The sequence below is a fragment of the Hyla sarda genome, chromosome 13 (genome assembly GCF_029499605.1).
Source record: "Hyla sarda isolate aHylSar1 chromosome 13, aHylSar1.hap1, whole genome shotgun sequence".
Lineage (NCBI taxonomy): Eukaryota > Metazoa > Chordata > Amphibia > Anura > Hylidae > Hyla > Hyla sarda.
The window spans coordinates 45,730,773-45,747,562 of record NC_079201.1 but is presented as its reverse complement, the minus strand read 5'-3'; the positions used below and the strand labels follow the sequence as shown (position 1 = coordinate 45,747,562).

Here is a 16,790-nt window from a genome sequence, read left to right as displayed (position 1 = left end):
CTGTGAAACCACATGCAACTTGATGCTTTTTTGTTTTTCTTTTTAATCTCTATTGTATGTATTATTTTTTCTACAGAATCTCTGTAGCGGTGTTAATGACACCCCAGGCTTGGGGGGGACGGTCATTTCCAGACCTCTATAAATATTATATATCTGCACATTTGAGGAGGATTCCTTCTCTTACTGCATATAGATCATATCATAAATGGACAGAGATTGAAATGAACTGGATGTCTCCTACACACCCTAGTTCTTTGGTCTGGGGGGGGGGGGCAGGCTCTCAGGGGTCGGGGTGGGGTCCTTAAAACCCCATATTTTAGACTATTTCAGATTATTTCAGACTATTCTAATAGTTTTTGCTTTTGCCAAGGTTTAACATGAGTACACAGATGACTGCCATGACAACCCCTTGCTTGCTGTCATTTGTTGTAGAGCAGATTGGCAAATGCTGCTGTTTTTGTATTTTTTTTTAAACTGTATATTGTTTTACAATGTTTACAGTGCAGAATAAATAATGTTATATTTTTTACAGATGTCGGAATACTGATATCTATAGGCTTTAAAAAAATTATTTTAGGTTTTATTCTAAAGTTTATTTTACATGGTGTATATATATTATTTTATTAAGCTTTATTTTTTTACTTTTTAACTAGTCCCACTATGAGACTTTCACCAGCAATCTTATGATCGCTTATATAATACACTTCTCTACTATTGTAGTGCAGTGTATTATTCCTGTCAGCATCATGCTTACAAACGATCTATACAGTTGTGCAGCATCTCTTCTCTGAAGAATTCCCTATACAGCACCTCTTCCCAGAATTCCCAGAGCTGACAATGTCACATAAAGACGCTTCTCACACTGGAAGTCCTGGCTACCTCCTGTGACAAAAAGTATCAAATTCATGTGCAATACAGGTCTTTTTCTTTAATGCTATCTCTATAGTGGGACACACTAGGCAGGATAAGTTTTGATTGATCAGTGCTGAAATGGCAGACAAAATCCCTCTGAAGGTGAGTGAGCTGCAGGACATGTGCTTTCACTTCAATGGTTGGGCCAACATGTACTCTTTGGATCCCCCCTCTATTCTGGGAACATGGGTTGAGCAGGACAGACCTTAGTACTAGTGATGTCGCAAACATAACATTTTCGGATCGCGAACAGCGAACGCGAACTTCCGCAAATGTTCGCGAACCGGGCGAACCGACGTTGACTTCAATGGGCAGGCGAATTTTAAAACCCACAGGGACTCTTTTTGGCCACAATAGTGATTTAAAAGTTGTTTCAAGGGGATTGGACTGTGGCGTGCTGGAGGGGGATCCATGGCAAAACTCCCATGGAAAATCACATAGTTGATGCAGAGTCTGGTTTTAATCCATAAAGGGCATAAATCACCTATTATTCCTAAATTCTTTGGAATAACGTGCTTTAGCCCCCTTTAGGCAGCACATAGAGCCCCCCTTTAGGCATCACATAGTTGGATCCCCCTTTAGGCAGCACATATATTCCCCCATATCAGGCAGCACATAGTTAGATCCCCCCTTTAGGCAGCCCATAGTGGGATTTGAACCCAAGGCCCCAACACTGCAAGTCAGCCATGCTAACCTCTGAGCTACCATGCTACCCTTACAATACATCTAATATGCACGGTTGCTAAAATGGACAGAGATGTCAGCAGAGAGTACCAGAAAAATTAGGCATGTACACATGGCTCAAAAATTTGGTATTGTTGCAGCCGCAGCTGTAGCAGCGCCCAGAAAAATTGCGGCAGCATAAAAAGTGCAGCACCAGAGGCCAGAAAAATTAGGCATGTACACATGGCTGAAAAATAATAACAAGCACATATCCAAGAGTCCAGAAGACTCTATAATGCAGGATGGAGAAACAGACAAAGAAATTATTTCCTAAATAAAAATTTACATCAAATAAAGAAACAGAGTTCTACCCTCTCTGTATTTTACTTTTGAAATTTTAAGTTAAAAAATCACACTCAACAAGCGTTCCTTTGTGTAATGGTTAGTACTCTTGAAAATTCAAGTTTAAATTATCATAAAGTCCAGAAGACTCTATAATGCAGGATGGTGAAAAACACAGAGAAATCCTTTTCAAAATAAAAGGGTCCCTCAACAGGCACGACAGCATGAAAGACCCCATTTGCACAAGATTGGATGCCGAGCTACTCATGTCCCGTTCCTCGTCCTCAGTGATGTCAGGGAAGGTATCATCTTCTTCCCCCCAGCCACGTACAACACCACGGGAACCAGATAGGCGGCAAGGAGCACCCTGGGATGCCTGCTGTGGTTGATCTTCCTCCTCCTCTTCAAAGCCACAATACTCCTCTGACTCCTCTTCCTCACAATCCTTTTCCAGCGTTGCCGCTGGTCCAGCAAGCGATGCTGATAAGGCTGTTTCTGGTGGTGATGGTGTCCACAACTCTTCCTCTTCACGCTCATCTACTGCCTGATCCAGCACTCTTCGCAGGGCACGCTCTAGGAAGAAAACAAACGGTATGATGTCGCTGATGGTGTCCCAATGGCTACAATTTTTTAAAAGGCCTCAGACTCCACCAGCTTGTATGGTAAAAGGCGGATGGTTGAGAGGGGGCAAGGAGGGCAACAGTGGTTGACCTGGCTGAAGATGCTGGACCAGGAGGAGGATGGCGGCTTTGACTTTGTGTGCTGCTTGTACTGACATGTTGATCCCATAGGCATTTGTGATGTGATATTATGTGCCTTCGCAAAGCAGTTGTGCCTAGGTGGGAGTTGGACTTCCCACGACTCAGTTTCTTCTGGCACAGGTTGCAAATGGCCTCGCTGTTGTCAGAGGCAGACACACAAAAAAAATGCCACACTGCTGAGCTCTGCGATGACGGCATTCTGGTGGGGGCAACAGCATGCATTGATTGGCATCCCGTCTGGCTGAACCCGGGTGCCGATGCATGCTGTCTGACTGTGCCACTAGCTCCTTGTGACGACCTCCCCCTGCTTCCAACTCGTCTCCTCATCCTCTCTGTCTCCCCATCTGAACTTTCCCCCTCTTCTTCTCTTCTAGCGGGCACCCAAGTGGCATCCACGGACACATCGTCATCATCAACACCTTCACCGCTATCTGACAGCTCAAGAAAGGAAGCAGCAGCGGGTACAACATCAGCATCACACCGTACGTCCATGTGTGTAATGCTGCCTGACTGAGACATATCCCTGTTAACTACATCCTCTGGCAATAATGGTTGTGCATCACTCATGTCTTCAAACTGATGTGTAAATAACTCCTCTGACGGATCAAGTAAAGCTGCTGTGGTGTTAGTGTTGGTGGTGGCGGCAGGCGGGCAAGTGGTTGCATGAGAGGTGCCCGAAGCTAAGCTAGAGGAGGAGAAGGATGGTGCATCAAGGTTCCGAGCGGAAGCTGTAGTAGATTGGGTGTCTTGTGATAGCCAGTCAACTAAGTCCACAGAACTTTGGGGGTTCAGGGTACATGGCCTCTGAACACTGGCCATTCTAGGGCCAAAGGGAATCCCAGCACCACGACGGCCCCTGGGGGGTAGCCCTCCTCTGCCTGTCATTTTTTTGGTTAAATTTGCACAAGTGTCACACCAAATGTGATTTGCACTAGGGGGACACAATTTGCCCTGCAGGCAAAAAAACTGGTAACTTTGACGTGAACTGACAGTGACGACTGGTTTTATTTAACAGCCCAAAAAGTTTTTTTTTTTTATTTGCACAACTGTCACACCTAATGTGATTTGCACTAGGGTGACACAATTTGCCCTGCTGGAAAAAAATGGCAACTGTGGCGTGAACTGACAGTGACGACTGGTTTTATTTAACAGCCAAAAAGGTTTTTTTTTTTAATTTGCACAACTGTCACACCTAATGTGATTTGCACTAGAGTGACACAATTTGCCCTGCAGGCAAAAAAACTGGCAACTGTGATGTGAACTGACAGTGACGACTGGTTTTATTTAACAGCCAAAAAAGTTTTTTATTTTTTATTTGCACAACTGTCACACCAAATGTGATTTGCACTAGTGTGACAATGAGCAAAAAAGCTTGCCAAAGGAGTTCCCCTTTTAAACAGTGGTCCCCAACCAGGGTGCCTCCAGCTGTTGCAAAACACATGGACTGATATATTTCTGCCCTTTGAATACTGTAGTAGTTAGTTGCTTTAAAGAAAAAAAACTTGCCAGCGGAGTTCCCCTTTTAAGCAGTGGTCCCCAACCAGGGTGCCTCCAGCTGTTGCAAAACACACTGACTGATATCTTTCAGCCCTTTGAATACTATAGTAGTTAGTTGCTTGAAGGAACTTAAGTTTGATTCTGGAGTACCCCTTTTAACCAGCGGTTCCCTCCCATCCAGGGTGCCTCCAGCTGTTGCAAGACACACGGACTGATATCTTTCAGCCCTAAAAAGGGCTTTTTTGGGTGCTGTCCTTAAAGCAGATGTTACACTAGTGCTTTAGAAGTAAACTGGACCCTGAATACACCACCTAGCAGCAACCTAGCTATCGCTTTCCCTATACAGCAGGAGCAGCTTCTCTGACACTCCACTTCCTAAGCCTGCAGCATGCTGAATGAGGGTAAAATGGCATCCGTGCAAGAGGTAGGAGGGTCTGGAAGGGAGGGATTGCTGCTGATTGGCTGTAATGTGTCTGCTGACTCTGACTCACAGGGTCAAAGTTTACTGCAATGTTAAAGTATAGGGGGCGGATCGAACTTCACATATGTTCACCCGGCGATGCGAACGCGAACATGCTAAATTCACCGGGAACTTGCCACATCTCTTCATAGCACGAATTGGCTCTTTGTGAGGCTGAGTGCGCATATGCAAATATTCCAAAACAGAAAATACATTTGGAATGTAGTAAATGTAACATTTTTTATGTTTGATCATCATTTCTTCTTGCAGGTGACGGGAGCGTCTATTGGGGCGAAGTTCTCCCCCTCTCTCGCCAACATTTACATGTGCTGGTGGGAGAGGGGGACAATCTTCTCCCCATCCAACCCATTTTTGTCGTCCATAGTCTGGTATGGCCGCTACATAGATGATATTCTTATCATCTGGAGTTTTGATGTGGCGGCCATACCGGATTTCTGCACGTACATCAATGAGAATTCTCTTAACTTGAGGTTCACTCTTAATTATGAGGTATCCATGGTAAGTTTTCTTGACTTGCATTTGGTGGGTGACAATGAGATATGCTGTGTGAAAACTGCTACATATCGTAAAAAAACTGCAGTAAATTCAATATTACATGCGTCCTCTTGCCACCCATCACATGTAACTCGCAACTTGCCCACGGGTGAAATGGTGAGAGCCCGCAGAAACTGTTCGGCCGACCCCGATTTCAGACGGGAGAAATGTGAAATCTCTTCTCGTCTCCAAGCTCGTGGGTATCAGTCTCGGGATATAGAGAGGGGTATCAACATTGCCTCGAATAAGAATAGGGCGTTGTTGATTTCTCCCTCTTGCAACAAGATACGAGGTATCCAGAAGACCCCCGATTCTCCGGTGGTCTTCTGCACCAAGTACAGTCTTGAATACAAACGGATCTGTAACATCATACACAAATACATGCCCATTGTTTTATGTGATCCTGCCTTTCAAGGGGTGTTCCCTGCAGGATATAAATGTATATCTAGAAGGGCCCCGACTATCGGTCAGAGCATTTCACCCAGTTTATTTTCTACACAGCAGAAATCACAGCCAACCTGGCTACGTTATAAAGGGTCCTACAGGTGTGGACATAGCAGGTGCGTGTGTTGCGGTTTTATGCAGAATTCAGATTCGGTAGTTTCGACTACTACGGGCGATACCCATAAAATTAATGCATATATTAATTGCAACACACAGTACGTTGTCTATGTCCTTACCTGCAGAGACTGTAATCTTCAATATGTGGGGTGCACTTCTATTCCTCTGAAAGTCCGTATCCGAAAACACATCTCGGATATACCCCATTTTAATTCAAGACATATCTCTATGGTCTCCAGGCACATAGCCGAGGTACATGCCGGGAATACGTCATCCCTTATGCTACAGGGGTTGGAACGAGTTAGCCCACCTGTGAGGGGTGGCAATGTCAAGCTCAAACTCCTGGACCGAGAGGTCTATTGGATTTTGAGATTGGACAGTCGCGTCCCACGGGGCCTTAATAAAAGGATGGACACCATTCTCCACTATTAGGCATTTTGGTTGAGATTCATCTAGCTTTGTTCCTCCTGCTCGCCTTAACATAACTCTTATTTGTGCATCTATATGGGTACCCCATATTTAAGTTTATATTTATGTTTTGATCTATTTTTGCTCTCTCCATCAAATTGGTGTTGTTATTTTTCTTTAATTTTCCTTTGTTCCTCTCAATCAGGATGCCCATGACCATTCTATTATAGGCTTTCTTTCCCTTTTTTTTCCCCCGTCCCTCCCCCCAGTTTTTCTCCCCTTTTCCTTGGCCGGTTTCAGTGTCCCAGATAAATTAGGATACTTGCTGATCCTGTAAGAGTATCTATGTTATGGTTTCATAGGATATAGTATTCTTTCTCTTGTGAGAAAGTGATTGGTATATATTATATTATTACATTATGTATCTTCTTATAAAAATTTTTTTTTTATTTATTATACAAAAAATATTAATACCATCTAATCTACTGTTTATCGCTTAACATTTTTTCCATATGAAACCTCAAACATAGCTCATTCCTTTCATCTTTTCTCTCCCTTTGGGGAGCAGTCTTAGAATATGATTATGTGTTTTATTATTGACCTTTTTAAAATATTCCACTTACATGTAATAAACATTTACTGTTTTTATATATTTCTGTATTGTCTAAGATTGTAACCTTTTTCTGTTACGTGAGGGTGATTACCCATGGTCCTCATTCCTTTTCTCCTTTCTTTTCCTTTCCTTTTCTTCTTTTTCTCTTTCTTTCTTTTTTCCCCCTTTTTTCTTTCCTTTTCTTCCCCGTTTTTTATCTTCTCTTCTCTCTTTTTTCTATTTTTTCCCTTGGTTCCTTCTTTGTCTCCGCTTTTTCCTCCTCACCTTCTTGTTTCTCCGGGTTTTACCTATCACCCCCACGTCACGGAAAGAGGAGGAGGACCCTATTCAGATGCGGCCGGATTACTGGTCGTTGTTTGAGGGGCCACCTATATAAGGTTTGTACTCACTGTATACTAGTGTATGACTAAGGTCCAGCCTTAGGACCGAAACGCGTCACCTTGTCATGTTCTCCTTGTCTTTTTGGCTATTGGAATAAACATCCAGTTCCTTCATATTCGCGCTGGACATTTTGCTTTTACTTGTCAGTTCCAGTCGGTGTTGCCCACGCCGGTCCTGGCGCGACGGGCTGAGGGAGTGAGCTGGACTATACACTTCTTTGTCTGCAGTTAAATGTAACATAGTAACATAGATCATAAGGTTGAAAAAAGACCAGAGTCCATCAAGTTCAACCTATAACCCTAATGAGTCCCTACTGAGTTAATCCAGAGGAAGGCAAAAAATCCTCATACTAGAGGTAAAAATTCCTTCCCGACTCCAAATATGGCAGTCAGAATAAATCCCTGGATCAATTTCTGTCCCCATAAATCTAGTATACATAACCAGCAATGTTATTACTCTCCAAAAATGCATCCAAACCCCTTTTGAACTCTTTTACAGAGTTCACCATGACCACCTCCTCAGGCAGAGAATTCCACAGTCTCACTGCTCTTACAGTAAAGAACCCCCATCTGTACTGATTTAGAAACCTTCTTTCCTCTAGACGTAGAGGATGCCTCCTTGTTATAGATACAGTCCTGGGTATAAATAGATAATGGGAGAGATCTCTGTATGGTCCCCTGATATATTTATACATAGTTATTAGGTCGCCCCTAAGCCTTCTTTTTTCTAAACTAAATAACCCAAATTCTGCTAATCATTCTGGGTACCATAGTCCTCCCATTCCCCGTATTACTCTGGTTGCCCGTCTATGAACCCTCTCCATCTCCACTATATCTTTCTTGTACACTGGTGCCCAGTACTGTGCACAGTATTCTATGTGTGTTCTGACTATTGATTTGTACAGCGGTAGAATTATTTCCTTGCCGTGGGCATCTATGCCCCTATTGATGCACCCCATGATTGTATTTGCCTTGGCAGCAGCTGCCTGACACTGGTCACTACAGCTAAATTTACTATTAAGACTCCTAAATCCTTTTCCATGTCTGTCGTCCCAAGTGTGCTCCCATTTATTACATAATCCTAGCCCGGATTTTTCTTTCCCATGTGCATTACCTTACATTTATCAGTGTTTAACCTCATCTGCCACTCCCCAGCCCAAACCTCCAACCTATCCAGATCCATTTGTAACAGTGCACTGTCCTCTGTAGTGTTTACCGCTTTACAGAGTTTAGTATCATCTGCAAAGATTGCTACTTTACTATTCAACCCCTCTACAAGGTCAGTAATAAATATATTAAATAGAACAGGAACCAAGACGGACCCCTGTGGTACCCCACTAGTAGTGATGTCGCGAACATAAAATTTTCCGTTTGCGAGCGGCGAACGCAAATTTCCACAAATGTTCGTGAACGTGCGAACCAGGCGAACTGCCATAGACTTCAATAGGCAGGCGAATTTTAAAACCCACAGGGACTCTTTCTGGCCACAATAGTGATGGAAAGTTGTTTCAAGGGGACTAACACCTGGACTGTGGCGTGCCGGAGAGGCATCCATGGCAAAACTCCCAAGGAAAATTACATAGTTGATGCAGAGTCTGGTTTTAATCCATAAAGGGCATAAATCACCTAACAATCCTAAATTGTTTGGAATGACGTGCTTTAAAACATCAGGAGGTATGATGTTGTATCGATCAGGTAGTGTAGGTCTCCAGGGCAACCCCCGCTCCTTCAGCTGCTGGGACGGTGGGGTTCTCGTGCTGAGGAAGTGTCCTGGTGGCAGGACTTGCTGGAACCTGAGCGGTGCTGACAGTTGATCGTGCTGCTGCTCTATTAACCCCCTCTGTGCTGGCCTGTGCTGAGACTTCAGCTCAACATCTCCGCAGCGGAGGAGAGTGTCTCCCCTGGTTACGTGGTCAGCCTGGATACCTATAAGGCTTTTGATTCCGTTGAGTGGCACTATATTTGGTGCCTGATGCGGATCCTCCGCTTCGGACCTATTTTTCGGAAATGGCCCCCCTTTGCCACCGTTTGCAGGGCCATCACCCGGACCGTGTTTCGCTTCATCTGGGGTAAAATGGACAGAGTCAAGAGGACTGTGATGTATAAGGAGCCCCGCAAGGATGGGAAAGGAATCCCCGATATCCCCACTCTGCTGAGGGCCTCCTTTGCATGTGTCAGCGTGCAGCAAACTCTGGTTGAAAAGACTGGCTCAGCGGGCAGGTCCATGTCTCGCTTGTTCCTCATGGCCCTCTGGAGACAGCTGGGCTGGGACAGGTGGGACAGCTCCATTCCTTACAACTGGAACATTCCCTGGTTCTATGGGGATGTTGTCCGGTTTGTGAGGGAGCACCAGCTGGAGGGTCTGAAACCGGACCTGTGGAAGCCAAAGACAATCTACAAGCTCATCTGAGCTAAAGACTTGTTGGAGCTAGTTCCGGGGCTCCCTACCGCCACGGCAGAGACTGTTTGGACTCATGTGGCTTCAAAGTGGCTTACCAATGGACATAAGCACTTGTCATGGATGGCCATTAAGGGAGGATTGTCTCTCAGGTCGTTCATGCATGCCCGCAACCTGTGCAGAACCCGGGACTGCCCTCAGTGCCCCTTCGTGGAGGAAACATCTTTGCATGTGTTTTGACAGTGCCCCTTTGCACAGGGTCTGTTGGATGCCCTGGAACACAAACTCAGAGACACTGTACCCAGGAACTGCCTATCGTACTATTCGGTGCTTTACGCTTTGCGCCATTGCCGTGTAAGAATGCCTGAAATGGCCACACACCTTCCTGGCCTGCTTCAGGATGTCCTGTAAGCCTGGGTACTGTCAGGGTTATAATAATTATTGTCTTCACACAGAGAATAAGGATCTGTTAACAAATTAACAATAATGTCCGGGCATCAGGCTCTGCAGGGGAAGATGAAGCTGGAAAATGTCCTGGTGCCTGGACATGAAGAAGGAGAGAAGAAAAGCAGCAACAACAACAGAGAAGACATTACTTAGGTCACTGATATCATTGTGTATTCTCCTGACTGTCCCATCAGAGCTGTAGTCACTGATATCATTGTGTATTCTCCTGACTGTCCCATTAGAGCTATAGTCACGGATATCATTGTGTATTCTCCTGACTGTATCCATTAGAGCTGTAGTCACTGATATTATTGTGTATTCTCCTGACTATCCTATCAGAGCTGTAGACACTGATATCACTGTGTACTCTCCTGACTGTATCCACCAGAGCTGTAGTCACTGATATAATTGTGTATTCCCCTGATTATCCCATTAGAGCTGTAGTCACTTGTAAATTCTGCAGTTATGATGGGTACCACAATATGTGTCTCTCCAGCTGTTACAAAACTACAACTCCCATAATGCCTGAGGCTCTTCAGGCATAATGAGAATTGTAGATTTACAACAGCTGGAGAGCAACTTGAACCGAGGTGATCAAGCAGTCGAACCCCCACCCAAAAAAATGGGCTACTTATTCTAAAATGCCTGGCTTATTTTTGTTCCCAGTTCGAACCTGCCGTCGGCCCCTGTAATGTCCTGACAAGTCTTTCCCTCTCCCTGTTTGGGACCAGCTGTAGAGCGGAGCATGATACAATCCGAACACAGGGACTGACTGGTGTCAGCAATGTGCTCTACTTATCAGTCACGCCAGATACCATATCTATATATTACTGTCAGTCATATTATTACTACTATCACCCCCATCATGCTATGCCACTGCTCTATGTATCAGTCATACTACTAGTAGCAGTATGACTGATACCTATAGCACTGGTATACCATGATGAAGATGATAGTAGTAATGGAATGACTGACACATATTGCACCAGTATAGTATAATGGGGTGATCGTAGTAGTCTGATGTTATACAATACTAGTGCTATATGTGTTAGTCATGCTATTAGTACTATAACCCCCATGATACTTTACCAGTGCACTGCTGTTACTTAAAGCTTATCCTTGCAAGTGGCGGTCAGCGGATACAACGACTGTTAGGGCAATATTTTTAATGGCATTAATGCCCCAACAGCCATCATAGCTGCTGACCACCAGTTGTAAGAAGCAAAACGATCTGATAAGATGTCATATGACATTGCATAATGTTACGCTGTGGTGAGGTGTGTCAATCAAAAGTAATCCTGGCTCCTAATTATTTTTGCTGGCTTCTATTTAAAAACAAATTTGTTAATATATATATTACACTGTATATGGTCTATGGTGGTAATGATGCTGCTTGTCAGTTTGTCAATATATTTGACGTTCTCCTAACCTCAGGTGACAGGCAGACAACATTATTACTCTTAGAGGCATTCCCAAAATGTACAGTGATCCCCTATCTACCAGATAGGGGATAACTAGAAGATTGGTGGGGTCTGATTGCTGGAACACCCACCGATCACCAGAATGGAGAGGTAATGTCCCCGGAAATGAAGAGAGTAGACTATGCTCCATGCATTGTGTACGGAGAGGTAATGCTCCATAAACCATGAATGAAGTGTTTGTGCAGTGTGTTCTGTACAGTAGTGGGAGAATATTACAGAAGGAGACTTGATGTGGTTAGGGGCATGTTTAAGGGCGTGGATAGGGGTGTGGCTTATGGTGTGGTTAGGGGCGTGACTGTGCTGTGGGCTCTAGCACCTGAGTAAAAGTCTTTTACATGAAAATATATTTTCATGTAAGAAGGGAGTGCCCCCCCCCCCCCTTGAAACACATTGTCTGTTTATTTATCTTTCTATATAGTCAAGTCCACAAAAGAAGCAGCACAACCAACAAGTAATATGCAGGAGATAGGTGCAGGCAGAGAAATAGACTAGGTCACAGCCTGTACACTTCCAATAGCACAATAAGGAACTGCATCACTCCAAGTAAGGATCCATTTTGTGCTATCTTGCTATGTATTCAGGGGTGAAGTCCTGGGAAAAAAAAGTGCAAGTACTCTATCAGTCAAGGGCTGGTCTCGCAGGACTTCTACTAATGGGAACGGTGTTCCAGCTGTGGAGAAAAGGACTTGAGCCCTGTATAAATATATATATATATATATATATATATATATACACACACACATGTTCCTCACAATTGTTTTTTTTTTTTTGTCTGTATCAGTATAGTTTTTATTTATTTAGCACAGTACAGAACCACTAAGTATTTATCTTTTCTAAGGAGCACTGCAGGGTGCTTAATCTCTATCTAAGATATAAACCTGAGATAGAGCAAGAGACTTTAACAAGCAACAGCCACCCTAAGAGTGTTCAGTGTAGCCAAAAGGTGACTCCGCTGAAGGACACCACATTCCTACATATTTAAAATTTGCAGCATAACTTGAGAATGCAGACTTAAAACCAGTGCCACACAGATTCCATGCTAATTGTCTAATTGTTTGTTATTGGCTGCATTAAGTGTGACTCACATGTAGGGGGCATGAGCACAAAAGATATGAATGCAGCGTTAAGTCCAAAGACAGCCTTGCATATAAATAGATATTTATCATGCCATTAGTCAGTAATCTAATACAAACCAATCCTCACCTCTCTAAATGCCACAATTCAACCTTGCCAAGGTCAAAGGTAAATTTACTGCTTGTTACAGACCTCTAAAAGGAAAGATTTTTGAAATGAATTAGAACAATTCCTAATAAACATTGATATATACAGTACATGCATTATGTGTATTTATGTATATACAGTCTCTTGTAGATAGCTGTCACTCACGTGGCTGACAGAACTGCTGTCTGTCAAAAAATCAGCTCTTCCAGGAATGGATAATATTGACGGTGAATCCATATGTATTTCCTCTTCTGTGGTGGAAGCAGAGGTAACTGAATCTTCTACAAATACCTAAAACATGTTTGTTTTTACAACTGTTAAAGAACCAAAGCAAACTACGTATAAACAAATAATCAGGTTACATTATACCTTTAAAGGGTACCTTTCATCAAAAAAAACTTTTGATATATTATAGATTAATGTATGCATAATAACTTTCCAATGGCATGTTATTAAAAAATATGCTTCTTTCTATTTAATTTTCCACTTTGAAAAAATGACCACTAGGGGTCTCCCTACTAGTCCTTTTTATAGATTTCAGACTCATGCACGAGTCCAAAATCTCAGACTGCAGCCAGGACACAGAAAAAATCCCAGTGGCAGTGAGCAGTGGTGAGTTTGTCTGTGTTCCGGCTGCAGTCTGAGATTTAGGACTCCTGCATGAGTCTGAAATCTATAAAAGAAAAAGGACTGGTAGGGAGACCCCTAGTGGTCATTTTTTCAAAGTGGAAAATGAAATAGAAAGAAACATATTTTTTAATAACATGCTATTGGAAAGTTATTCTGCATACATTAATCTATAATTTGTGGTCGGATCTTATCGTGAGACGAACGTCCCTACCTATTCTTATCCTACCTAACCACCTCGTATCTAACTATGCAGTCTGATGTGTGCCATTACTGCTGCGTGCAGAGTACACCTGTATAAAAGAGGGCATACCCTATAAGAGAAATAGATGTAAATATAAATATATAGGGAGGGTGGGTGGGAGCAAAGAACCCGCGGCGCACACTGGTATCCGGCCACGGGCTCTTATGGGTCCTTCCAGCTCCTCCCACAAATACAGGCTAACTTGTTAGCCTTTACACTTGTGGTCGGATCTTATCGTGAGACGAACGTCCCTACCTATTCTTATCCTACCTAACCACCTCGTATCTAACTATGCAGTCTGATGTGTGCCATTACTGCTGCGTGCAGAGTACACCTGTATAAAAGAGGGCAAAACTCATTAATATAACCAAAACTCTTTATTAACAATCACAGTTCACATCACTAGAGACTGGAATGCCTCCGCCATTTCTCTGCGAGGATTAGGAATGTAACGCGTGAAACTGCCAGATTTCCAGCGACCTAACTTCTTTATAATGTGCGCAGGTACCCCATTGCGTGACGCGGCAGTGGCAGCACCAATACGAAATGAATGACCAGAAATCGCAGCCGGATCACCACCTACGGACCTAACCAGAATGCGTAAATGTTTTATGAACACTGAAGTCGTTAATGGGGAATTTTTAAACAATAATAGAGGAGCATCAGGCTGACTGTAATGACCTAGGGCCAATAATGAATCCAATACTTTAACTGGACACCACTTATGAGTCGTGGCGAAATACCGAATGGCTACTACATGCCCCGGTAACGTAGTCTTAGTGCTGTTCAACAACAACTCAAAATAATCTGACTTGCGTTCTAATTGACCCACCTTAAGAAACAAGCTGCGACTGTTACTACTGGTGAACTCTCCTGGTCTGAGAAAACCATAGTATCCAAGATACATAGCCGCCTTTACGACGTGACTGTCATGCTGACCGAATGGGGCACCATCTAATGCATCCGAAAGCTGCCGGAACAGCTCTCCTGAAATCGGCTGCCTGACGGCTACTTTGGGTGGCTCTGTTTTAGCAATGCCTTTCAGCGCTGCTTTGACCATGCGGGATGAAAACACAGAGTCTCTGTCAGGCTCAGTCAAGGAAAAGTAATGGTGGATTCCTGATAAATATAGTTTTATTGTATTGTGTGCTAACTGTAAATTAGTATGGCAAAACCCGATAAAAGCTAGAATAAATTCTACAGATTTCACATCTCCTTCTGGAAAATCTAGACAGAATCTCTGAAACACTTTCCATGCAGCATCATAAATCTTCTGAGTATTAGGAGATAAAGAATTAACCACAAGCTGTTTAGCTGTCAGCCAATGCTTTACTAGTCTAGGATCAGTGAATGCCACGGCGGGATCTGGGCCCCTTCTGGCTCTGCTTCTGGCATTACCTGTGAAAAAAGCGAAAAGTTCCTTCTAGAAAGAGCATCGGCTGCTATGTTTTCAACACCATTTATGTGCGCACAGGAGAAATTGAATTTATGATACAATGATAACCATACTAGTTTCCTAGCGAAGGACATGATGTGGGGGCTTCTGGACCTACCCTTCATGAGTACTTCCACTATAGCTGCATTATCTGATACAAAGAGTACAGTAGACTTCTCCCAGTAACGACCCCAAACCTGGGCTGCTGCTATTATAGGGTATAATTCGAACAGGGCAGAATTACGCTGGAAACCAGGCATCTGGCCTACTTCGGGAGGCCACGGACTCGCCAGCCATCTCTTACCCCAAATAGCAGCATAACCCAAGATGGCGGACGCATCTGAAAACACTATGGGGGATTGATCCGAAATTTCAGGGATGAAGAAGGAAATCCCATTCCAGTTAAGAAAAAACAGTTCCCACATCCTCAAATCGGCTACCGCTTGCTGATTTAGCTGAATGATGCTGTTTTGTTCAGGGGCCGTGGGAAGAAGTTCAAGCAACCTGGAAATAAACGTGCGACCTTGTGGAATTATGCGCATCGCAAAATTCAACGTACCTAGAATTGATTGTAGCTCGACTTTGAGTATATGAGGACTGTTTTTTAGCTTGACAATTGCTTCTCTGACTCTCTGTAACTTGTCTGCTGGTAATCTTGCCTCCATTTTTTGTGAATCGAGCACAACTCCAAGAAAAGTGATAACTTGTGTAGGGCCCTCTACTTTATTGGGTGCCACAGGTACCGCTAGTTGCTCAAAAGCTGCCAACAGGATTGCTAAGTCCCTAGGCGTCTTATGAGGAGGCTCGATAAGCAAAAAGTCATCAAGATAATGGATGACATGATGGGATGAAAATCTATTTTCCAGAATCCAATGTAGAGCATCGGCAAACTTGTTAAACAGCCACGGGCTACTCCTAGCTCCGAATGTCAATTTGGTAGCAAAATAATACCTGTCCAACCACTTAATGCCATGCCATTTCCACAGTTGAGGAAGTATGGGCAGGAGCTTGAATGCATCGGAAATATCAGCTTTGCTAAGCCACGCTCCCTGCCCCTCACTAAGGATAATGGCGATGGCACTGTCGATGGAGGCATATTTTAAGGAAAACTCTTCTGCTGGTACGAGAGAGTTAAGACTAGGTATATGCGAAGAATATGGGGCGGACAAATCGTAAATCAATCTCTTTTTATTGGAGAACTTCCCGGTGACTAAACCAATAGGGTTCACTCTCCAGATGTCAAACGGAGGTTGCCGGAATGGTCCAATAATGAAACCCTTCTCCAACTCGACTTGGACAAGGGAAGATACTGTGCATGGATCTGCCAATGCCGACAGTAGATTCCTGCACTCATGTGTGACCTCGGGAAGAGACACTAAACCTGTGTGAAACCCACTGAGGAAACCGTTAACCAAAAACTCAACAAAACGCTGATCAGGATGATCTGCCAAGAACAGGTTCAAGAATTTTAAATTGACCACGCTTAGTCACGCCTTTTCGTTTTTCTGGGTACAAGCTGTTTTCGGATGAGCCCTGAAACAGATTGTGCATATGTGCAGCAACCTGCATTGCCCATAGTTGCACGAGGTGTAATTGTAGTTGTTGCATACTTGCGATTTACCCAGGTAACGAATAGGACGTCCCAGCTTATCAACCAGCCCGGACACCTTCTGGCTTCTCGGCTGGTTGGCCCCTGACGTGCTTGGCTGATTGTCTGCAGATCCTGAACTAACTAAATTGCACCACTCAGTAACATGTGTGCTGGACTGACACCTAGCGCATACC

At 43.7% G+C, this 16,790-nt stretch overlaps 1 protein-coding gene across 1 annotated transcript in view; it reads right to left on the bottom strand.

Annotated features, from left to right (window-relative positions):
- Nucleotides 1-16,790, bottom strand: part of LOC130297299 (polycystin-1-like) — a 396,912-nt gene that overhangs the window by 107,195 nt on the left and 272,927 nt on the right. Inside the window, exons 35-36 of the mRNA XM_056549607.1 lie at nucleotides 12,865-12,990; nucleotides 12,682-12,746 (exon numbers count right to left, since the gene is read on the bottom strand). Coding sequence (XP_056405582.1) covers nucleotides 12,682-12,746; nucleotides 12,865-12,990 — 191 coding nt within the window. The remainder of the gene's footprint in view (nucleotides 1-12,681; nucleotides 12,747-12,864; nucleotides 12,991-16,790) is intronic.